Source organism: Empidonax traillii, unplaced genomic scaffold, assembly GCF_003031625.1.
Source record: "Empidonax traillii isolate 1590-97213 ecotype Southwest subspecies unplaced genomic scaffold, ASM303162v1 scaffold16:size2589160, whole genome shotgun sequence".
Taxonomy (NCBI): Eukaryota; Metazoa; Chordata; class Aves; order Passeriformes; family Tyrannidae; genus Empidonax; species Empidonax traillii.
The window spans coordinates 501,958-524,306 of NW_020955209.1; the positions used below are offsets into that span (position 1 = coordinate 501,958).

Consider the following 22,349-nt stretch of genomic DNA (forward strand, 5'->3'; position numbering starts at 1 on the left):
CGCCGGACACCCGCGCCGGTGGGCGCCCGACTATCACCCTCCAGGGCGCCCCGGCGGGCGAAGCGGCTTGCCCTCCCTGCCCTCCCCCCCGAGCGGCACAGCCGCTGCCGGCAGGGAAGCCCGCCGGGCCCCTGGCAACCCCCGCCGGGCGCTGCACGTCGGCGGAAAGGGAAGGCGGCTTTGGCGCCCATACTGTAGGTGAGAGGGTTTTGGCGGGAACAGCTCAGCGCCTGCACGGAGTCCTGGACATGGGGAGTGACGGGAAAGGCACCCCTTGGCCCCCGCGCCAGGAAGAGCCGGTGTCGATAGAAACCGTGTAAGAAAAACTCCGTCCAACATCGGCGGGGCGGCGCCGAGCAGCCAAGCCCGGGCAGTGGAGGAGAGGGGGCAGGGGCGCCCCGGCGCCGTCCCTGCTCCTCCTGCCTGCCCGTCGGCGAGGAGCGCTGACCGCGCTTTGAAATGGGAAGTGGTGGCAGCATCCCGAGTTCTTCTTTCAAGTGTAAATCACGCATTTCGTTTCAAATGCTCGCAGCTCCATGATCTGTTTGGATTTTTGTAGGGTTTTTTTCTCTCCCCCCCCCCCCCATTTTATTTTGGGTTTTTTTTCCTCTTTTTTTTCTTTTTTTTTTTTTTTTTTTTTTTTTTTTTTTTTTTTTTTTTTTTTTTTTTTTTTTTTTTTTTTTTTTGAGGTGAAGGTTTTTCTTTCTTTCGGGGGTGGTGGTGGTTAGGGTTAGAAAGACAATTATTCCAGCTTCCTATAATTGTTTTTATCAAAATTAGCATATATTTAGCGAAATGTAAGGATAGAAATATTTTTTAATAGGTCAACTGTTATCATTAGACTAATTTTTCCTCGAACTAGCTTGTTATGTAGGGCTTTTTCCCTATTTGTCCTCTTTCCTCCTCTTTTTTGGGAATGAATTTTGGAAGGGTGTTAGTGGGTTGTGGTTTGTTTTGGTTTGGTTTTCTCTTTTTTTTTTTTTTCTTTTTTTTTTTTTTTTCCCTGTCTTTTTCCCGGAGAGTTCTCAGCTGGCAACAGCTCTCTACCTTCCACAAAACTTGAAAGGCTGATGTCCCTTGCAGGAAATGAATGAGTCGATAACATCTGACACCAGTGACCAGTCCAGTGACCCCAGCCTTAATTCCACTAATACTGGAGGCCTGAAAATCTCAGTAAAGACCTATTGCAAATCCCACCCCCCTCCAGTTTACAAAATCTGCACTTATTTTGAAACGTAAGAAATAATTTGCAACCAGTATATTTACATTCTTTTATTTATGTAGTTTTGTAGTCTTTATTCATCGAAGAACACATGCTGATTTTTTTCTCACTGAAATTTGCTAACAAGACACTTTGTCCATTTAATGAACTCCATCAACTCGTTTGTGTCTGTTTAACCAATATTCTAGCCTTTAAAGATTTTTTATACCAAATGTCGTTAAACTGAATCAGGGTTTTAAAATAAATACTTTTAAAACGGTATTAAAGAGGATATTTTCTGTCTTTTCAAAGGGAAGGGCAGAGAGAACTCGTATTTTATAAACGTGCCCTTGTGCCACAAGAAATGTACTCTTGGGCATTTCAAATAAGTGGTGTAAACATTGTTTTCTTCCGGTAACCTTAATTTCACGTTCATAGCTGGGGTTTCACGTGTGTTAAAACTCGTACATGTATATACTGCATACCGTCCAGGTCATAAGATCCAAGCATATAAAATTACTGATATAATATTGTAAAATAATCGCTTTTGTAAGGGGGGGAGGGAGGTTACGAGCCAAAAGCAGCGGTATGTTGCACGAATGCGTAAGGCAGGTCAGTGTAGGAAGTCGACCTCACTGTTGAAATAACCTATAGGAAATTTACGGTTGACGACTGCAAAGGAATTTCAGGATTTAAAGCTTCTGCTCCATTTGCCAGGCTGCTTGTATTTGTACACTCTTGCCCACCCTCACTTCTTTCTTGCAAACGATCACACGGAGCCTCCACCTTGGTGTTTCACACAGAAATGAGGCGCTGGGGGGGAATTGACGCTTTCCTGAAAGGCAACAAAAGGAGTAAACAGGCCCACGGGGGCAAAGGCGTTCCCCTTAATTGGGCAGACTGATCGACGCCACTTCCCAAACAACAGCAAGTGCTTTGCAAATGCATAAGCCCCTCGCATTCAGGTTCTGCACAGATCAGTTTGTTGCTTTGGCTTTTGTTTGTGTGTCCTTGGGATAAGACAGAATGCTGGGGGGGGAAGGAGCGGGCTAATAAGAAAGTCATTGAGCCCAGGTTTTAAATAGGTATGGGCAACGTTTTTAACATATATATATAATGCTGGATGTAATGCGAGGTTATATGCGAGTAGGTGGTGATGAGGACAGAATACTTTCATCTCTACCTTTACACTAACGAGGATAAACAGATGGAAAATAAAACGAATTCTCACCTAATTAGTCTGTTTGTTTATTCTGACGTCTATAAAAATATTTTAAGAGCATTTGGGGGTGAATACAGCAACGGGAGAAGCTACAGGGCAGGGCGATTGCTGTGTACCTGTGAGCACGGAAGGGCAGTGCCTTTTCAAAGGGGCTGTGACCAAGCCTTTCACACATCACACACTTCTTCTCCGAATTGGATCCCCTCTCCCGCTGGTAGTGAAGACTTAAAACAGCAGTCCCTGGTCAGCGTTATTTCTCCCCGCTTTGTCTTCTTCTTCCAAGGGTTTTTTTAGTGTGGGTTTTTTTTTTTTTTTTCCGCCCTCCTCTTCTCCAGTAAACCCTTTTCTCTGGCAGTCCTCTCCCAACTGCTGATTGAGGTTCACTCCAATTCTCGGCTTGAAAACTGGTCTCTTATTTAGGAAGTCATTAATCACATCCCCTCCCCCGGAAAGAGATGGCGGAGAAACCTGTGAAGTACAATTCCTCGCCCCATCCCCCCTTCAGAAATGTTTTGAAACGCTAAACCTCCGCACATTCTGGGCCATATTAAGGTGATACCGCGTTTCCGGCGCGCTTTTAATTTGAATGCGAAATTAGTAACGATCCGGTTATGCATCTGCCCACGTTTTGTGCAGAGGGTGACACAGATGCCTTCCGGCGTACCCCGTCCGCGTCTGTACACACGTGTGTCCCTCATCCGTGAGCATCTCGCCTTCGTGTGCGTACGCGGACCCCGCCTGCAGCGGGCACAGATACCCCCATAATCTCCTCTGCACGGCCGCCCCTGCGTGTAGCTGCTGTTCAGTGGGCTGTATCTGGAAACACACGGATCTTCCTATGGATTTGTGCATGCACGGGGGGTGGGGTGGGGTGGGGGCAGAAACCCCAGAATAATACGTCATCTCTATTTCCCGTAAAGAAGCGTGCAGATTAGCTATCCGAAAAGGAAGGAGGAAAAAAAAAGAAAAAAAAGCGCCGTGTTGAAAATTTCTTGTTCATTCATAAATTATTTTGGTGTGTCAAGCTGGTTGAAATGGCGATTGGCTGCTCCTGCCTCCTGCCAACCCCTTAAGGATCCGATGTGAAATTAGTAGCAAGAAAGCATGTAATTGACCGAGTCACGTGTGCGCAGGGGGCCAGAAACAGAGCGAGAGAGACGGGGAAAAATCAAAAGAGGGAAAGCACATTAGACCATGCGAGCTAAATTTGCGATCGTTCAAAATCAGGATGTTAGATTAATGCAGAAGACCACTTCGATCCACAGGGAAAGTTTTCATCTCACGAGTTTGGAGCAGAGGGCCCGTGGGGCAACATGGCCGAAGGTTAATTTTCTTTTTCTATTGTTTTACTATGAATTTCGCTCGCTCGCTCGCTCTCCCCCCTCTCCCCCCTCCCCTCCCCCCACCCGCTTTTAACCCAACTATGCATTACCCTTTTTTAGCAGCTCGCGCAAGGGGGCTTTCTCCAAACCCATTGTTACCCAGCTCAGAAACTGTTCCGTACCGCCCACACCGATTCACAACTTGAAAAGCTTTCAGGGGGCTATTGTTTGAATTGTTCCTGTTTGATTAAGCACAGTTGCAGTGGTGGGATGAGAAAACGGCCGTACACCTGTCCCAACTTTAATCGAAAGTTTATTCCAAGGAGGGATGGATACACGTTGGAAAATAGTGGTTTCGGCGCTGCATGTGCAATAACCAATTGTGCAATCTACCCAATTTTGCCTATTCTCTCTCCTCCACCCCTCCTCGGCCGGCCTCCCCCCTCGCCCCCCCGGTCCTGCGCCTTGCGAGGAGAGACTAATTGGGCTGAGAATTTCTGTTGAGAAATGGGATCGGTCTTAAACCAGCAATATTCAAGTAAAGTATCGCGTTCCGTGCTGTAATGTGGCTGAAAGATGGAGTTAAATGGAAAAATACACGTATGTACAGAAACGTGGGCTGCCTTGGGCACAGAGAGAGCGAGAGCCTCCGTGCGCAGTGTTTCCTCTCTGTAACCTCCGGTGATTTTATTTTTTTTACGTGTTTTGGGGAGAAGGGTTTTTATTTTAGGATTTAGGAAAAAATATGCACTTTTCGTCGTTGGCTTTTTGATTTTGTTTTGTTCTCCCGGTTTTTTAACCCCTGTTCCGTTTGTAGTAACTCCTTTATACAGCGGCAAAAGGATGTTACCAGAATTTAACTCTTTGCTTTGCATCTTGTCCCATTCTTCCTTCTTTTTTACCCCCCCTTTCCCCCACCCTTTACACACACCCCCCTCCGCCTTTCCCTCTTCCTCAGCAGGGGCGAGTAAAGGTGGAGACGAGCCCGGGAAGTTGCCGGAGCAGGAAGAAGAGGAGGAATCCCAGGTTTTGCACGGAACCGGCCATTGCAAATGGTTCAATGTGAGAATGGGATTCGGGTTCATCTCCATGAGCAACCGAGAGGGAAGCCCCTTGGAGTCTCCAGTTGATGTCTTTGTACACCAAGTAAGACCCATTTTTGTCTTCCATCTCAGCCTGCCACTTTTGGTTGAGTTCAGTGGGGCTCTGGTTTCATGTGAAGTAACCTATTTTTTTCTACATATTTAGGAACATCTGTAATTAAAAAGTTGCCTTAGGTAGTTGGTTTGTTGGCAGCATTACAATTTGAGCAAATAAGGTCGTTAGATTGTACTTAGTCTCTGTGGCTGGAGATTTGTGTAAAGAGATAATGTTTCCTCGTATCTTTCTCCTTGGTTAGAAACGTCTCCTGTGGTTTTTATTTATTTTCAAATGTCACACTTTTTAAGGTTTATCATTTGTCACCAGACTGATCAGAAGCAGATAAGCCTTTCCTTGGAAACTGTTTAAAATTAAGCTGGGAAAAGGATAAATAAATGTCGGGATTCATTCAAATAACATTTGAGTAGTTCTAAAGGGTTTACTTGTAAACCCCGAATTACTTTTTAAAAGCTCATCTGAGATTAGTTAGTGAAATTAAGACATAATTATAGCGTTATTTTGTAGTAATTCAGACCTGAGAGCATCCCCGTGGTGATACTCTGAAGCGTGGATGTGGTTTGGTTGGTTGATTTTTAATTATTCCTTTCTGGGGAAAAAAAAAAAAAAAAGGTAACGTTTAAGAATTCGGACCAAAAGCAGCGTCTCTGTAAGGCTGAAGAGAAAAGAAGGGGTAGTCCTTGGTTTTATTTTTAAGCACAACAGCGTGGATGGTTTTGTGTTTAGAACGTGGAAACTGGTATGAATGTTTTCACGCAAAGGAGTTTCAGATGCAAAATAGGTACAAAATGGTAAAGGAACTTTTCCCGAGGTCTGTACCATGGCTTGTGAAGAAGGAGTATGTGTAACCTCCCCTGGTCCTTCTGTAAGTGCAGTTGGAACAATGTTATTTTGAATTTCACCCGTCTTCTCTGTGATCAGAGAACAGAAGAGAGGTATCAGGTAAAGAGACCATTTTGGGTTTGGCTAGGGCCATGTTAGAGAGACAAAAAATGCATCTTTTTACGTGGTTGTCCACTTTCTATGACGTTTGCAATGACGAGGCAGGGCGGTGTTCCATGATTATATAGTGACTCCCTTTTAATGCTGCATTTGGTGTCCTGGCTTTATTTTATGGTAACTTTCCACCAAGGTTTTTTGAAGCATACACCTTTGATTAGCTTAATAAAAGGGTGGCAGAATCTTCTAAAGAAACTATTGCTGGGGCGTGATTCCTTGTGGTGGGTGGTGGGGTGAGTTTCTGATCTTGCCTTACATGTGCCCTGCACCCAAGGGCCTGCACTTCTATATAGCTGCTTGCATTTGGAATTATGTACACAGCGTAGAATCCAATAGTGAACTTACTGAATTCCTATACTTCCTGCTTTGTACTGGCATATGAGGTGCCCCCTGTTTGCTGCTGCTTTTTCTCTTTAAAACTGAATGCATGAAGTACTTCCCAAAGAAATATCAGCCTTTCTCCTTTTCCCCTTCTTCCCTTCTTTGTATCTCTGTAAGTTGTGAAATTTCTCTTTAGAGTTTTATAAATATACTTTAAAGATAACTCCCCTTTTCTTAATGTAATTTTGTGTTAATGTAATTTTTTTGCTTCTCAAATAGTAGGAAAACATTTGAAGCATAGCAGTGTTGTTAATAAAAAACACATTTGGAAACAAAGATATTCTTAGAGCTGTGGAAATAGAGAAGTGTTGAACTGCATGATAACCTGATACATTTAAGTAATACTAGACAAGGTGTGCGGTTTCATAATGGAAAATAGTCGTAGAAAATAATAAAGTAAGAGTAAATTTGGAAGTTGCTATTCAGTTGTGTCCCCTAAAGGAGGGGACAAGAAGGAAATGTTAGACAAGTTTGATTATTACAGTTTAATAATTACAAATTATCCAAACCCCTGGTTTTCTAAGACATATCACAGTGTAAAATGCACTGAAAACTATCATGTTTCATTACATATAAACTGAGTGCTTCAGTCATTTTGAGTTTACTTAGAGATATGTCTTGCAGAGTGAAGTTATTAGTATTCTGCAGTGGATTGCCCTTACAACAAAGAAAATACATTTTTCACCTTTTTCTTTCTGATTAAATCTAAGATAGATATATATATATATAAACTTCATGGTGACATGAATCTTCTTTCCATCAATCAAAAGCAGTTTTCTGTTTAATGTAATGGGAAGAAATGCTCTCTGTTTTGTTTGATAGTACATTTTAGATAATTGATATTGCTATATAGAATGCTTTGTGTTAGCTGACTAGTGGTAACAGTAGCAGCCTGAGCATAAAAATGTCTTCAAATCCGTAATGTTATTTAACAGTGCTGGTTGTACAAGACAGTCTGTTGCCCGAACAGTTATTGGACCCTATTCCTACTAGTTTCATTAATTTGAAAAATTTAGTCCTGTGATAGGGCCTTTTCAAGGCAAATATGTTAGTTTATTAATCTGTTGAAGCACAATATTGCTGTTCAAAACTGCTTTGAAATCACTTTATCATTTATTTGTGTGTGTTGAGTGTTGTATGCATTCACTCATTCTGCAGTGTTTGTAGCTACTAGTATCATTTTATAGAATCGGGCAGTCTAAGCAGGGAAAAGAAGCTCCTGGTTTACTTGGTCAAGTCCTGTCAAAGCTAGCTTGAGCCCTGCTACAGTATTTTTACTTTTTTATCTTACCTTTTCTGGGTTATGCCCAGTTTATGAGATCTTGCTATGAGCAAAAACTTACTGTATTTTACTAAAGTCAAAATTCCTGTAATAGTTTAAGCTCACTATACCTAGACTTTTGAGCTTGTAATAAATAATTGTGCTCTCTTCTTGTAGTTCCTTGTCAGTTGTGAGCAGATTATAGCTATGTTTTTCTAAAGTCAGTGCTTTGCTAATTGTATATATTAATGTATTTTTAGAGGACAGTGCTTTTGTTCAGACTTATCTCCCATTTCACCCAGCAAAAGTACCGTTCATGAAACAGCTTCAGTATTGAGTTTTTAACTCTGCCTTTTAAGTCCCTCCATTGGCGTTAATCATTTGGATTGATCTTTTTTGAACTACCTTCAGATTGTTGTTACCCTTCTGGTAATGAGCTAGATGTGTTATTTAAGGTAGAAACACGTCAGCCATTATATGTGTCTACAGTGTAATTGCATACACTTACAAACGTCTACATTCTTATCCTTTTTAGCTTTATTCTGATGCAGCTTAAATCTTAAAGTCCTATGTTTGAGTCGTTCAGGGTCATATAAAAATTACAAGTCCTAAAAAGCATTTAATTTTTCAAACACAAACCATGACCAATGTAGCAATGTGCCTAGTCCATTGTTCCCGTCTTTTTGTTTTTCTGTCTTTCTCCGTCTGTCTTTTTCTCTCCTTTTCTGGTCCTCTGTTTGTTTGTTTAAAAAAAAAAACAAACAGAAAAACCCACAACCCCAAAAAAACCCACACCAGTAGCAGTGTTAGTCCTTTGTAACACTGTTAATTCCAAGGAATGTGCACCTTACTGAATTTGGCTCAGTACTGTCATTTGTACTCTTAGTAGGTTACCATGGAATGAATAATACAGCTTGGTTTCTCTTTTTGATGTGAATTCTAGACATAGTTATGTGTGAGGGGGTCTTGTTAAATTTTAGAAAAAGATTTATTTCTCGAAGGGTAAAACAGACTGGAGAGGTGAAGTGAGTGAAACATTTTGTGGTGCACGTGGAAAAAGGTCTTCAATGCAAAGAACTAAGAAGAGCTGAAGCTCTCATAAAATCAGAAAAGGATTATCTTTGTTGTAATTTTTTTTGCATTTTCGATGTTGTACACACAACTTGGATATGTACAACTTCTTTGGATGCTGGCAGTAAGGCAAAAATGCTGTGTATTCTTTTTTGCACACACTTTGTAGAGACTAAGTTAGAAACATGTCCCTTTTCCTTTGCTTAGTGTGAAGCCCAGATGTTAGAGATGATAATGAAGGGTAGGGTGCTGAGTGTAAACAGATGCAATTAAATACATGTATGTGAATATCAGTGGTTGTAAATTTCTCTTTCTCAGTAATGTGGTCTTTCAGGCTGGGATGGATTGTTCGGTTTAGATTATGTTTATTGGGACCTGGCTCTGTAGTTCAAAATTCTTACCACATTAAGGGATTTCTGAACTGGAACCTTAAACAGAATCCTTCTTTGGGATCCTCTTTTATGAGATGGGGAGAGGAAGGAAGGGAGGAGCAGCATTTAGGAGCTGGTGTATTTTGTTTTCTCATTAAAAGGAACATAGTTGGCTTGAAATTTTTGACTTTCATCTGAACTTTATTACTGTTGCTACAAGTTACCGTTACTACGTGATAAAAATGGATGAGTCTTTTTTCTTTCATTGAGTTCTTCTGCACTGTGCTATCACTGTATATTATAAATTTTGCTCTTATTGTTTCAAGTACCTTCAACAAAAGAAAGAGGAAAAAGTAGTATGACTGTAAACAGAAGAATAAATGGAAAATAAGACATATAAGCTGCATCTGAAAAGTCTTTTCCTTTACTTGACCAACCATCCCTTTTGATGATGAATCAGATGCTTGTTCTTTGAATCTCTAGTATTTTAGGAACAGTTGAACTACTTTTTCTAGGACACAGTTGGCCATGGCATGTTACACTCAATGTTGAATTGTGAGCACATGTAATCCCATGCCTTTGCAAGGATGCATTCATTCATCTAGCATACCTTTTCCATTTCTGTATTATTGGGAGCATGTAAAAAGCTAATTGTTCAGGATAACTGGAAGTTCTAGGGAAGCAAGAGGGATCAGTATTGCATTAATCCTTATTGTTAAAACATGACATAGCAATACCTGTTTTGGACTATAGAAGTCTTTATGCAGAGTATGCTATTAAAGCCTTGCCATCTTTGACTTCTGCTGGGGACCAGGCAAGCCCAGTTCTAATCAAAACAAAAGTGGCTAGCAGGATTTAGAGAGGGAAGCTGAGGAAGGAAGCGAATGGGAGTAAACGTGTGTCTGCAGTGAGCATGTGTACGAGAGATCCGGCAGAGATCAAACGTGGGTGTCAAAGTCTGCTCAGCAGCCTCCACGCGTGTAGGTAGCATCTGTAACGGGTACCTGCTGGGGAAGCTTTGGCACTCACCAGCTGTGTTGCGGCATACAGAGAAAACTGACTTTAAATTATGGGGACCATGGATTTGCATTCTCCAGTGTGGAGCAGTACAACCTTGTTTTTTGGGTTGGTTTTTTTTTTTTTTTTTGGGTTGGTTGGTTTGTTTTGTTTTTTTTTTTCTTAATTTATTTTGGCTACTAATTATGTCATTCCTACATTTCAAATCCTACCTATGGACACAGAGATGGCAAAATATACTTCACTGACAGCTTGATAATTTAAGATGGTTGTCTGAAGAAACCTGTAATTTGGTTATTTAAGTTATGGAGCCACCAACTTCTGAACCTTCCAGATTTCATCTGTTTACATCTGAACCCAACATTACAGTACACTTTTATTGCTAGACCTATGTAGCATTTAAGTGAATAGTAACACCATTAAACCTAAGTGGTGTCAAATCAGATCCGATTTTGCTGAAGGATTTTAAACATTGCATGTTGACAAGCAAAAATCATAAGTAGCTCAAAGGCAGAGGCCTGCAGTGGGACTACTTTGTCTTAAGGGGTATTACCTCTTCAGCAGAGCAGTAAGTACACCCTTTCCAGAGCATGCTATCCTCCTTTTCTCCAAGACTGAGGAAGTTGTGCACTGGGGTTGGGATACTGGAAGGAAGAGGATATTTTGTCTGAGGCACAAACATAAGATATCAAAGCATGATACATACAAAACATGAACTGAAGCTAAAAGGAAATGAATTGTCAGATTGGGGAAAATGTTGTTATTGTTGCTTGTCCTGGTTTGCAACTACATTACTTGGGTAAATCTAGAGCTACCCAGAGTTGTGTTTCAGACTCTTTATTTAAAAAGTATACTCCCATGTAAATCTTATTTAATTTATCTTTCTTATATAACCTATCACAGTAAAGGCCTGTCATTTTTCTCCAGTGATTATCAACAGAAGCAAGATTAGGCCCACCAGTTTCTACAGAGTTGTATAAAAGTAACTGTAAAGGTATAATTTAAGAAAAATCCTAGGAACATAGAAGCCAGAGGGTAAAGGTTGTTTATGATGATTCTTAAAATGAACACAAATAAATAAGGACTAATGTTTACATTTTTAATTCCCTCTATGTACGAGTGCCTTTTTTTCACCTTTTGTTAAATCAGCTGAAAGTTACCAGGACTGTTAGAAAGGTATTATGTGATCCTTGGCTCTTTTAAGGGACATTACTCAGGACAGGTTTGGACTGGCTTTTGCTTGCTGGGTATCACTGGTGAAAGCAGTGAATCCTTAAATTGCTTTTACATCAGCAGAGTATCAGTAAACACCTCTGTATGGAAAGTGGGGAAGTGCTTCTGATTGCTTGAGCCCATTTAGTTGGAGAAACTGGTGTCCAGGCTTTTCCTCAGATTATTCTGGCTGTTCCTGACTTAAAATGGAGGGGGGAGTTAACTCCTTGGGAGATGGCTAGGAGAGAATTCCAGATCCTTACTCCAGAGATGTCTCAGCTGCTTGCAGAGCAGCTGTGGAACTTGCTGCAAGTTTCACAATCTGTTGCATTATGGAAAACTGGCACTGAATTTGATTTTTTCATAACATGCAAAGCTGTAACATAGAGCAGGTCAGCAGCTGCTCTGCAAGCAGCTGAGTAAGGCTTTGCAGTAGCAGTGTGGGTGAATAGGTGGAGGTTGATACTGTCTACAGTCCCCCTTTTTGGTGGGAATCCTATGGCCATGACTTTACTTTTACATTTGGCAGCAGCGCTGCTGCCTCAGTAAGCTTCAACAGCTTTGATATCACTCTTCCTGTTGGGCTAGCATGAGTGCTGCATGGCAGACTCAGCTGGGGAAATATTTGGGTTTGTGTCTGATTTTTATCCATTTTTCATATCAGAGAAACCCCATGATCCCCACAAGTAAGGGTGGCCAATGTTGGCACCATGGAAGGGTGGCCAAGGATGTAAGCAAGTAGCTGCCAGGGTGAGGTGAAGGTATTGGAGGAAAGAGTTGGAAGCTGCTGGCAGAGGAAATGCGAATGAAACTGCAATCTCCTCTGGTGCAAAGCAGCAGAATACTGGTGTTCCTGCCTTCAGCTGGGGATGGAGAGACAATGCAAGCATTAGTGACTTTTCAAGAAAAAGGGCACTGAGGGTCTTGGGATGAGTACAAGCATCTGAGCTCTCCTTGGAAGAGGAATGTTTCAGGAATCTGTGGGTCACACTTCAGTATTATAGGTTTCTCTTTTCCGCGTTGTGGTTACAGTTCAGTGATGGCACTGAAATACATTGATTGCAGTTTTTAAAAAGTACTTTTTGTAAATAAAAAAAAAAAAATCAGAGAATTTTTGGTTGTATGTGTGGAATTTCAACTTTGAAAATAAATACATCAACACTGAGGTGATTTGTCTGTGAACATGTAGACTACTCTTGTTCTATTATCAGTGCAGGAGCCAAGAAAATCACACAAATAGTTTCTATTCCAACATTTTGATCTGGTGCTAGAATTACATTTTTTGGAAGGAGGGAGGCTGAAATGTTTGGGTTCATTTTGTTAGCACAATAGGTTAGTATTTTCACCTCTTAAAATTGTTTAACAGTTAAAATCTGAGTGAATGCATATTTAATCAGTATTTGGAGTGTATGAATTTATCTACAAAATCAAAGTAATATGCCGTGACTACTGTAGATCTTAAACTCTGTTAGAAAACACTAATGATGTTATTACATTCATAAATGTGTAATTTTCATGATTTTAGCTGATACTGGCTTTCCCTTCAAAGATAATCTGTTCCCAGAGAGGCCCTCTTTTAATTAGTCATGATAATTTATAGGCATGCAGCGTTGAGGGATTTTTTTTTCCTCTTTTTTTTTCCTCGACTGCTTTTATTTCAGTGCCACTTGAGGCTACTTTAACATTTGTGTTATAACTTTCTCTGTTTATGGTCATATAAATATATGCACCAAAATATTCCCTGGGCTGAAATTGAGACTAAAAGTGATAACCATTGGGTACTTTAAGGAGACTAGAATAACATCAGTGTGTATTTTTTTCAAAGTACAGATGTCTTTAAAATCTCTTAATAGTGCACATGTGCTATGATTTAAAAAATGTTTTATTTCATTTTACAACTGTGTTTTGCAAGGTAATAATCAAAATCATGGTTGGTTTTATGGGCTATGTGTAATAATTCAATTGTAGGGGAAATACGGGATTTTAAAAAGCCTCTGCTGATGACGTGTAGTAATTTCTGAATCTTCTTAGACTAATTATATTGGAAATACTAGAAATACGTAAAAGTAGTAGTATAGAATGTACCTAATAGACCCAAGCTTACTTCTGTAGACTCTGGATTAGATCCCAAACTACTTACTCCCTGTATTTAACAGATATATATTATCTCACCCAGTTTAATTACCTGGCCTAAAACATGCAGATTACACGTTTTGAGAATTAGCCATTTTGAACACTAAAGTGGAATAAGATCCAAGAATTATTCAAAAACCTGTTTGCTACCCTCTTCCCCAGATGCTAAATTCAGTAGTGTATCAGGTGAATGGAAATTTGAGGATTGGTTCAAAAGCGAACAAAACCTCATCCTTAATGTAATGAAACTATTCTATCCCTTCTCTTCTTGTGGATATTACAGACCTGATGGGCCAAATTTTGCTCAGTCTTCTGTGAAGTGATCCCACTGACCTGTGAAACTTGTTCAATAAAATGGGCAGTATTAGAAGTGGATTTTAAGTCTCCTGTATGAATGCTTTTACTGGAAGTACGTAGTTTACAGCCTTTTGTTTTCGTAAGGCTGTCTGTGCATTTTGTGCTCAAAAACATGCATACTGTATTGTGATCTGAGCTGTTCCCTGTACAGTGCCTAAAATGTAGAGTAGTAAACAGGGTTTGGGTCTCTGCTGCTTAATTGAAAGTTGGCTAAAAGTGGTACAACTTCTCAAGTTCATGCATACACGTTATGTTATATGTGCAACTTGGATATCTTTTTCATAATGTGCCACTTTTTTTTGTACTGTGAATGCCTAGTATTTATCGTCTTACCTAAATTCACCTGACCACTCATCTGCCAGAATGCTTTGATTGAAAGGTCTCAGGCTGATAATGTTCTGGGTTTTTTCATCTCTCTGTTGAAAAATTGGTCAGTCCCAAATAATTTCCTCACATTAGGAAAGAGAAGAACTATGATAATTGCTCCCGGTGTGAAAAACACTCCTCACTGTGCATGCAGGCAGATTCTGTTGAAGGTGAATGAAGTTCACCTTTGCAGTCGAAGAACCTTGGGATCTTGAACAGCTCTTCAGTTCTGTGCAGGGCCTTTGATTTCTGGCAGGGGTGATGGGATGCAGTAGTGTTTTTTTTAAAAATGAAATTTAAAAAAAAAAAGAAAAAAAAACTTTGCAACTGCAGTATTGCATACCTGTGTTTGCAAAGGAAAGGATGGGAATCTCTCTGGTAGGATCCTCCAGGATCTGTCTTTTTCCCAGGCCTTTATATTAGGGATGTACACATACTACTCAGATACAAGGGAGAGTATTGACTGGTGGGGAGGAGGAAGTAGCTGAACCTTCTGCTTAGGCAGGAGAGGGTGAACAGTTCACAGATTTAGAGGCATAATATAGTCCTCACATATTTGTGAATGCAGTTAGCCAAAAATGTCCATTTCACCACAGTGCTTAACAGCTCTCCACTACAGTGAATAAAATTCTCGTTTGGCAGTGCCAAATCTGCTTTGTTTGCCTGCTTCATTGTTTTGGACATTTGTGTGTCTGCGTGGTGTGTGTTAATTAAAGAAAGCACATTACATTTGTAACAGCTGTTTTATACCAGTCAAAATCACATTTGTTTAATGTTTTCACGTAGCATGTTTTGCAGAAACTTGTTTAATGGGCGGGAAATGTAGGGTAGAAGTTAACCCTGTAAGGAATGCATAGTTTCTTGTATAGGGGTCTGGGTGGCTCCAGCAGGCAGGCTGATTTTAACAGGGCATCCTGTTCATTCTGTGTGATTATGATTTAGAAAATATTGCAACCTGGAAAAAAAAGAGATAAAATAATTTTTAGAAGTGTTTTTAATTGGCTTCAGGAAATAGTTAAAGATAGACATTACTTGAGAGTGACTTATCTGGATGTGAAGCAAGATGCATTAAGAAATAATGAAACTTAGTTTTTGATACTGTAGAGATCTTTGCATGTCACCAGTGACTTTACAGGACTAGTCACAAAGAGAGGACTGTGGGATTGAACTGTAGATGATAAGAGAGCAAAAAATTTTGAACGTGCATTGTTAAGATGAAATGAATATTAAAGATTTTCAGGTGGAAATATAGTACATCTGAAGATAAAATTTTTGCTTAGACCTACTGGAATAGGATTTTATTAGTGTTAATTCATGATTTTGTGAACACTTAATGGAACAGTAAATACCACATTTTTCACTAAAGTAGTGCTTAATTCTCCTGGACTATAGTCCATTATCTACACTAAGAAAGTAGGCTATCAGATTCTCCTCTTAGCAGTGCCTTCCTTTCATCAATAATTAAAATAAAAGAAATCTACTAATCATTCCAAAGTATGATCAATCAGATTTGAAGATGTTTAAAATTGTGTAAATTCAAAATACTGATTGAAAAGGTTCCTTTAAATATGATCTCTACCTACACTGCCTTCAGTAGAAATTATCAAAGACTTTTGTAAAAAATAAAGATGCATATTCCACTTTATAGGTCTTTTCTTTTAGTGACTACTTAACATTTTTCAGGAATGCAAATGCTTTTAAAATTAATCTGCAGTCTTCTTTGAGCAACAGTGTCTCTTCATGTTTAATAATGTAAGTGATAGAATCAGTTTCCTCAAAGAATTTTTACATTAATCTGCATTAATTTTTAATTAAGCAATTACATATTTTTAATGGCAGAATAATTATTTTTGTAATATATTATCTTTTTTACTGACAATAATCATCAGTAGTTTATTGGAAAATGATAGCACATTCCATGCTTATGTGGGTTTAGTGTTAATCTTCACACAGATAGTACTTCTTCCTTGGATGATCATTGCTTAACTGGTGACAGCTGTACATGGACAAGATTAGACTATTGAAGTGGCTACAGTTGAAGCATTTGGCCAAAAATTAATTATTTTTAGTATTCATTATTATGTAGTATAATCAGTGTTTTAAGATTTTCTGTGATCTTCTGCATATTAATTTTTTTTTCATATGGGAATCAGTATATTTTTTAAAATTACAGATAAAACAATGCTATGTTTTTATAGTTTGATTTCCTTTTATCCAGATGTCCCCTACAAGGGATCTAAACTGGCACTGACCACAACAGATGTCATGAAATGCACCTATAGTATATTATATTCTCATGAATGAGGTAATATCATAAAATGATTGATTTTTTGGTAGTATTTTTGGTTGTAGGATGATGAATATAATGTAATTGTTAAATTTTTAAAAACTGGTAAACCTTAGTTTAGTTTCTGTTTTCTCCCTCCATCTGATGTGCATTTTGAGAATACGGTATGTTTTAGCTACACTTCAAGGACCAAATGTTACTAAGGCATGAAATGTTGAGCCAGGTGAAATCAGTGAAATAGTTTCAAGAAATTTCAATATATATGCACAGTTTCCCTCAAGGATTTTTTTCCTGGTCATTTCAGCTGGGAGCTTAGATACTTAAACCAGAAAAGCATGATTAAGTAAATGAAAGGGGGGGCTGGGTGTATAAACTATCATTCGATGTTCTTGTTTTAACTATCTTTGTGAGTGCTTTGCAATCTTTAAAATGCCCCCAAAACTAATTATATAACAGTATTATTTGTATGAGCTTATCATACATGAATGTTCATCTAAATTTCTTGCAGCACATTCAGCAGGGTCTTCATTAGTTTAAGCGTAGCTTTGCCATTTTGTGGACAAGTTTGAAATTCCTGGCATTTCAGGTCATAAAGAGGACTTGGCAGATAATTATTTATTGATGGTATGTAAGAAAATAAAAATAGGTACTGATATATGACTTTCTCCACTTAAGTGAACATGTAAAAAGTTTAGTACTGGTTTTTTTTGTTACTGTTTGAATCCAACTGTTTAACAAAGTTAATCTGAATTTATCTCTTACAAGAACGTTGTTCCGGGCACATTCACACCTCATTGCCAAATTTTCAAAGACGATGGACAAAACCCCAAATTGTTTCCTCTTATTAAATCTGTATGGAAGTAAATTATCAAGCAATAGGGGACATGCTAAATACAGAAGAAAGAGATTAATCCTTGCTTCCTTTAAAAATTGGTTTATTGAAAAATACTGATTACATTATTGTAAAATATTTTTTAAACATTTACTAAACAAAATACTTTTGTATCAAAAGCAGATGTTCAGATTTTGACGTGTCAGGTTTCCATGAATTTGACAAATTTTATTAAGAACTTTGTGGTAACAATGCCACTGTTAAAATTTTATTGTTAAAAAGCCACATTCAAACATTAACAAAATTAATTTAGAAAAATTAATTTAGATATTATGCAAAAGACCCCACGATGAAATATTCATTATGAATATATGATAGTATAGGAAATAAAAGATCTTTCAAATATTTGCATACAAGCCTTCTACAACATTCACGCCTGTTTCAGGAAACAGGTTTAACAGTGTAGATCACTTTGGATCCTGCTGCATAAAGGGATGGCAGAGAGTGATGCTGACTGGAGCTGTGGTTTTTGTATTTGCCAGTCCCCTTCTGGATCAGTGCTGTGCAAATCAACCCATATAACTGTAATCTACAACGTACCAAAAGTAAAGATTCTGGGCCTTAATTTTTTTTGTTTGCTGATGAGATTTGCCAGTCGGCTGTTGTCTTCTCTGCTGTGCTAGCGCTGGCGCAGTTGGAGGAAAACCTCTGGTCTGGCAAGGAATGCACTATGCTTCTTTTTCTTGCGTGGATGTTGCATTTTATTGTGCGTTCAGTTGGTCATACTGAAGCAGGACAGGTTGCTGTTTAGGTGATGTGCTCTGGCGATGGAGGGACTGCAGGATGCTGCTGAGGGTTTGGGTGGGCAGAGGGGTGTTCGGGGGGCGGTGTGGGGTGTTTCCCGCTGCCCGGGGCGCGGGTGCCGCGACCGCACTGAGAAGGGTCCAGGGCCTCCTGAACGGCGCCCTCTGCTCCCCTCCCCTGCCCGGCTGGAGCAGGAGCAGGAGGAATTTGCCCCCTCCCGGCTCAGGTTGCAGGCCTCGACCGAACCGGGGAAGCGAGGGTCAGGGCTATTCATTGCCTATCGCTTCCTCAGGCCATTTATAACCCAGTCCTCCCCGAACAGCTGACTGTGGCCCGAGGAAGTGATTGATATGAGAGATTCAAAGATCTTTTTATTGCTCTCAATACAGCTTAAATGTTTTGGTTTTGTTTTTTTTTTTTTTTTTCCAAAGAAAAAGCTAATTTGGCACACAGTGCAGAACTGGAAATGCTGGTGTCTTAGTATCTTTGAGGATCGAAATAATGATAGATGGAAACCAGCCATCTGAGGGGCAGCACTGCTGGAACTGATGTGTTTAGTGCTGCGTGCATCCCATGTCCCCTGCAGAAATGCACATCTGTGCCCTCTGCTGGGGCAGTGGTGTGGGGCAGCAGGGACAGGATCCCCACTCCCCGGCCTGGGGGACCAGAATCACAGAATATTCTGAGTTGGAAGGGACTCACAAGGATCATCAAATCCAACTCTTAGCCTTGCACAGGACATCTCCAAGAGACACACTGACCGCCCAAGAGCATTGTCCAAATGCTTCTTTGAACTCTGTCAGACTTGGTGACCACTTTCCGGAGGAGCCTGTTCTAATGCCCAGCCACCCTCTGGGTGAAGAACTTTTTTCTAATATCCAACTTACACCTCCCCTGGCACAGCTTTATGCCATTTCCTTGGGTCCTGTCGCTGGTCAACAGAGAGAAGAGATCAGTACCTGCCATCACCCACAGATGGGAGGCACTGGTCTCTGGATCAGAGGTGGATATTACATCAGCTGTGACCAATTCACCATCAGCCGCAGGGCACACTGATATACAATAATGTGAATTAAAGAATTGGGAAGCAAACACTTTTCCCTGGAGCTTTGCTGCCGCATATGCCGTGGCAGCACCCATCTGTATGGAGGTGGTGAAGAGGCCAAGTGGGGGTTCCCCCCGAGCCTTGCGCTTCTCTCCCTGGCTTGCAGGAGGCACTGCCTATCAAGATGGCAGTGGGGTGGCCCTCAATATTAAAACAACTTTGAAAAGAAATGCATGTGAATCCTAAGCTAAGACATTTTTTTGCTTTGTTGATGTTTCGAGGAAGAAGAAGAGTGGATAGAGAATTACATGGGGGTATGATAGGAAGTTGGGCATTTAGTGATTTTCTTAGACCTCTTGGGTAAATAGCTAGGCTCATCCTCTTAATGATCAAGGTAATGATGTTACTAAATAAAACACCATGTTGGAGCAGTCATATTTACAGAAATATTTGAAATTTGAAAAGGAGTACATTTTTACTATCAACAAATTATTTTTCTTGAACTTTTTAGAACTTTTCAGTGGTGTTTTACCTCACAGCTTAGAATTTCTTTTTAACTTCTAAGTGCTGTAATGTGACAACACACAACTTTTGAAAAATATTCAGCAGAATTATCTGCTTTTGTTTATTTGCAAGGACAGGATAGTCTGTCATGCTAAAAAGTCTTTCAGAAAGATTAATGGTTGTAGGATTCCAATCTTGCAAACACTTGTTCTTTAAAGTAAGACTTGTTCATGTAAATAAAGGTTTCGAGATTAGGACCTTAAATATGCAGCTTTTATAACTATTCGCCTCTTAGAAATGTGTCTTCTGCTTTTGTCTGTCCTTAGGCGAAGTTCTGGATGGACTTGATGGGATTTTTGTAACTAGTGTTAGAACTATACCTTTAGTACTTCAAATACTTCTTTGAGAAAAGGATTGATGGTCTATTAGAATTCTTTTCTTTATAAAACCACAAAAAGTAGTAAATATATATACACTTTATATACTATAGATGGAATATATATATTTTTTTCACAACAGTTCTGCTATAAAAGAAATCAAGCAATCTTTCCCAATGCAGGTCACAATGTGTTGATTTTTCCATCTCTCTGGGTGACTTGTGTGAAACTTTTAAAAGTTTTATGACTGTGGTTTATAATAGTATAATTAAGACCACATATATATATAAAACCAGTACTTTTTACATTTCTAAATATAAAATACACTTCTAGACTGTGAACGATGTGTAATGATTCATCCTTCTGGGACAGTATCTCCTGTGGGATGTGTTTGATATAATGCCATTAACTATGATACATTTGCTTCAGTTGCTCCTTCCCTCCCCCATCAGCATACGGCTTGCTGGAATCTCATGTTTTTTTCTGATAGCATTTTTACTTGCAAACTACTTTTTTAGATGCATATGTTATGAAAGGAATTTGTACAGATAGAACCCTAAGGTTATTTTGGTTGTTTCAAAATAGTGGGGGGGTTAAAGGCTGCTTTACTTTTATTGCTAGCTTCAAATAGGCGGTGTGTGCTTTTTGGAAGTTTTTTTCAAGCAAAACTATTTCACGTTTCAACTACAAAGAACATTGTTTTTCTGTAGTTTTAATTAATTAACGTGTGCCACGTATTCACATACTTTTTAGTTAAACATGGTTGTTTTACAAAATGCACAGTTTTTTTTACTATACATGCCAGATAATTGGAATATTTAGGTAACGTTTCCTTTGGGGTTGGCTATTTATTTTAACCTTTCTGTGTAAAATTCTTTACCTGTTTTTAAGCTTAATGTTAAATGTTTCTTTTACAATTGAAATTGGGAGAAGTGCTTTTCACAAATCACAAGTCTTGGAGAGCCCAATAATTGTCATTCCATACACCCGCGCACAGTTACATTTGGTTGATATACATTGAACTTTTCGTACTGTTTTTCTGAGAATGAGAATTACTCTTCATGTTTATATTAAGTAAGCATCTCTATTAATCTTGAAGAAAAAACTATTTGCCGAAGATGTGATCTGTGCTAGGCTTTTGGAGTTGGTATGGTATCTTTTTTGTTGTTGTTTTTGGCTTTGTATTGGCTTGTTTGGTTTTGTTTTCTTCTCTTGGATAAGTCCTTACTTGTTACCTTAGCAGTTTCCTTATTGCCTTAAGCCACCTGAGTGTAGCCTTCTGCTACAAGAGGCAATCCTTCTCACTCGTTCCTCCACCCTGGCCTCATGTTCCCACCCAGACTCCCATGTCAGTTCCACTGCTTTGTAGCTGCAGAAGGTGTTACAATAATTTGCTCTTTGAGCTGAAAACTAGTAATTCATTTTGCGTGTTTGAGTTTCATTTGTATCATCAAACTCATAGGACTCTGAAAAATTGAGCTAGCTTTAGGAAAACAGTAGAAGCGTGCAGCCTGAGGAAATGTCCTGGTGTCAAGAGAGTGGTGGAGTGTATTTTTTGAGGAACTGAGCCAAAATAAAATGGGAGGTCTTGTTCCCTGAACTTCTCATTGCTCTCATTGATTTACTTGTTAGCTAGGGGAAAAATGGCAGAGCGACACTGCGTAACTGCATCTCACAGAACCTCCTATCTTCGTTGACATATGCTCATCATGACTGCACCTTGTATCAGTGCTGGGCTTGGTCTGGCGTTCATCTCCTCAGAAAGAGATGTTAACAGTTAAACAGTGGAGTGAGTTTCCCATTGGCAAAATTTAATTTTTGACTGCCCTTCCAGTGTAATTAGCAGGTACAACTGTGCTGTCTCCTTTACTTTTTCCTTAATAGTACAAGAGGGTCAAGTTAAGCTCCCTGGAAAAGTCTCCATGATTTTAACTTTCTTAATAGATTCAATGTAATGTCTATTAGCTGATCACAGTGGCTACTTCAACTAAGGTTCAGGGTCAACTAGTGCCACACCAAATAAGCCATGAACAGCTTCTCTCCTAGTGCCCAAACTGCCTCAAAGCATGTTGTAGCAGTAATTTTTATTTTTCTTTGAAGGACGTCTGAAAAATATTTTCACAGAAATAAGCCACTAAACTGTCCTGAATGAAATGAAAAATGTTTTTAAAGAAATACTTCCTGTGAGCAGGCACATGTTTGTCTCTCATGGTATTAGTTCAGTGCTGCAAAGCACTGGTTACCTCTGCCACACCTACAAAGTCACTTGGATTTCATTGGGTTTGGCTGATGATGTGTGAAGTCTGGAAGTGAGCTCTGTGCAGGACTCCCTTGTGTGGCAAATTGCAGGATGGGCTCTCAATTTGTCTGTGAGCAAGGTGGGCTGAATTCTGTCTGTGCAGCGACAATGAAATTATGCTGGGTGCTGC

At 39.5% G+C, this 22,349-nt stretch overlaps 1 protein-coding gene across 1 annotated transcript in view; it reads left to right on the forward strand.

Annotated features, from left to right (window-relative positions):
* LIN28B (lin-28 homolog B) overlaps positions 1 to 22,349 on the forward strand; it is a 97,353-nt gene that overhangs the window by 12,028 nt on the left and 62,976 nt on the right. Inside the window, exon 3 of the mRNA XM_027895089.1 lies at positions 4,707 to 4,891. Within this exon, the coding sequence (XP_027750890.1) occupies positions 4,707 to 4,891 (185 nt within the window). The remainder of the gene's footprint in view (positions 1 to 4,706; positions 4,892 to 22,349) is intronic.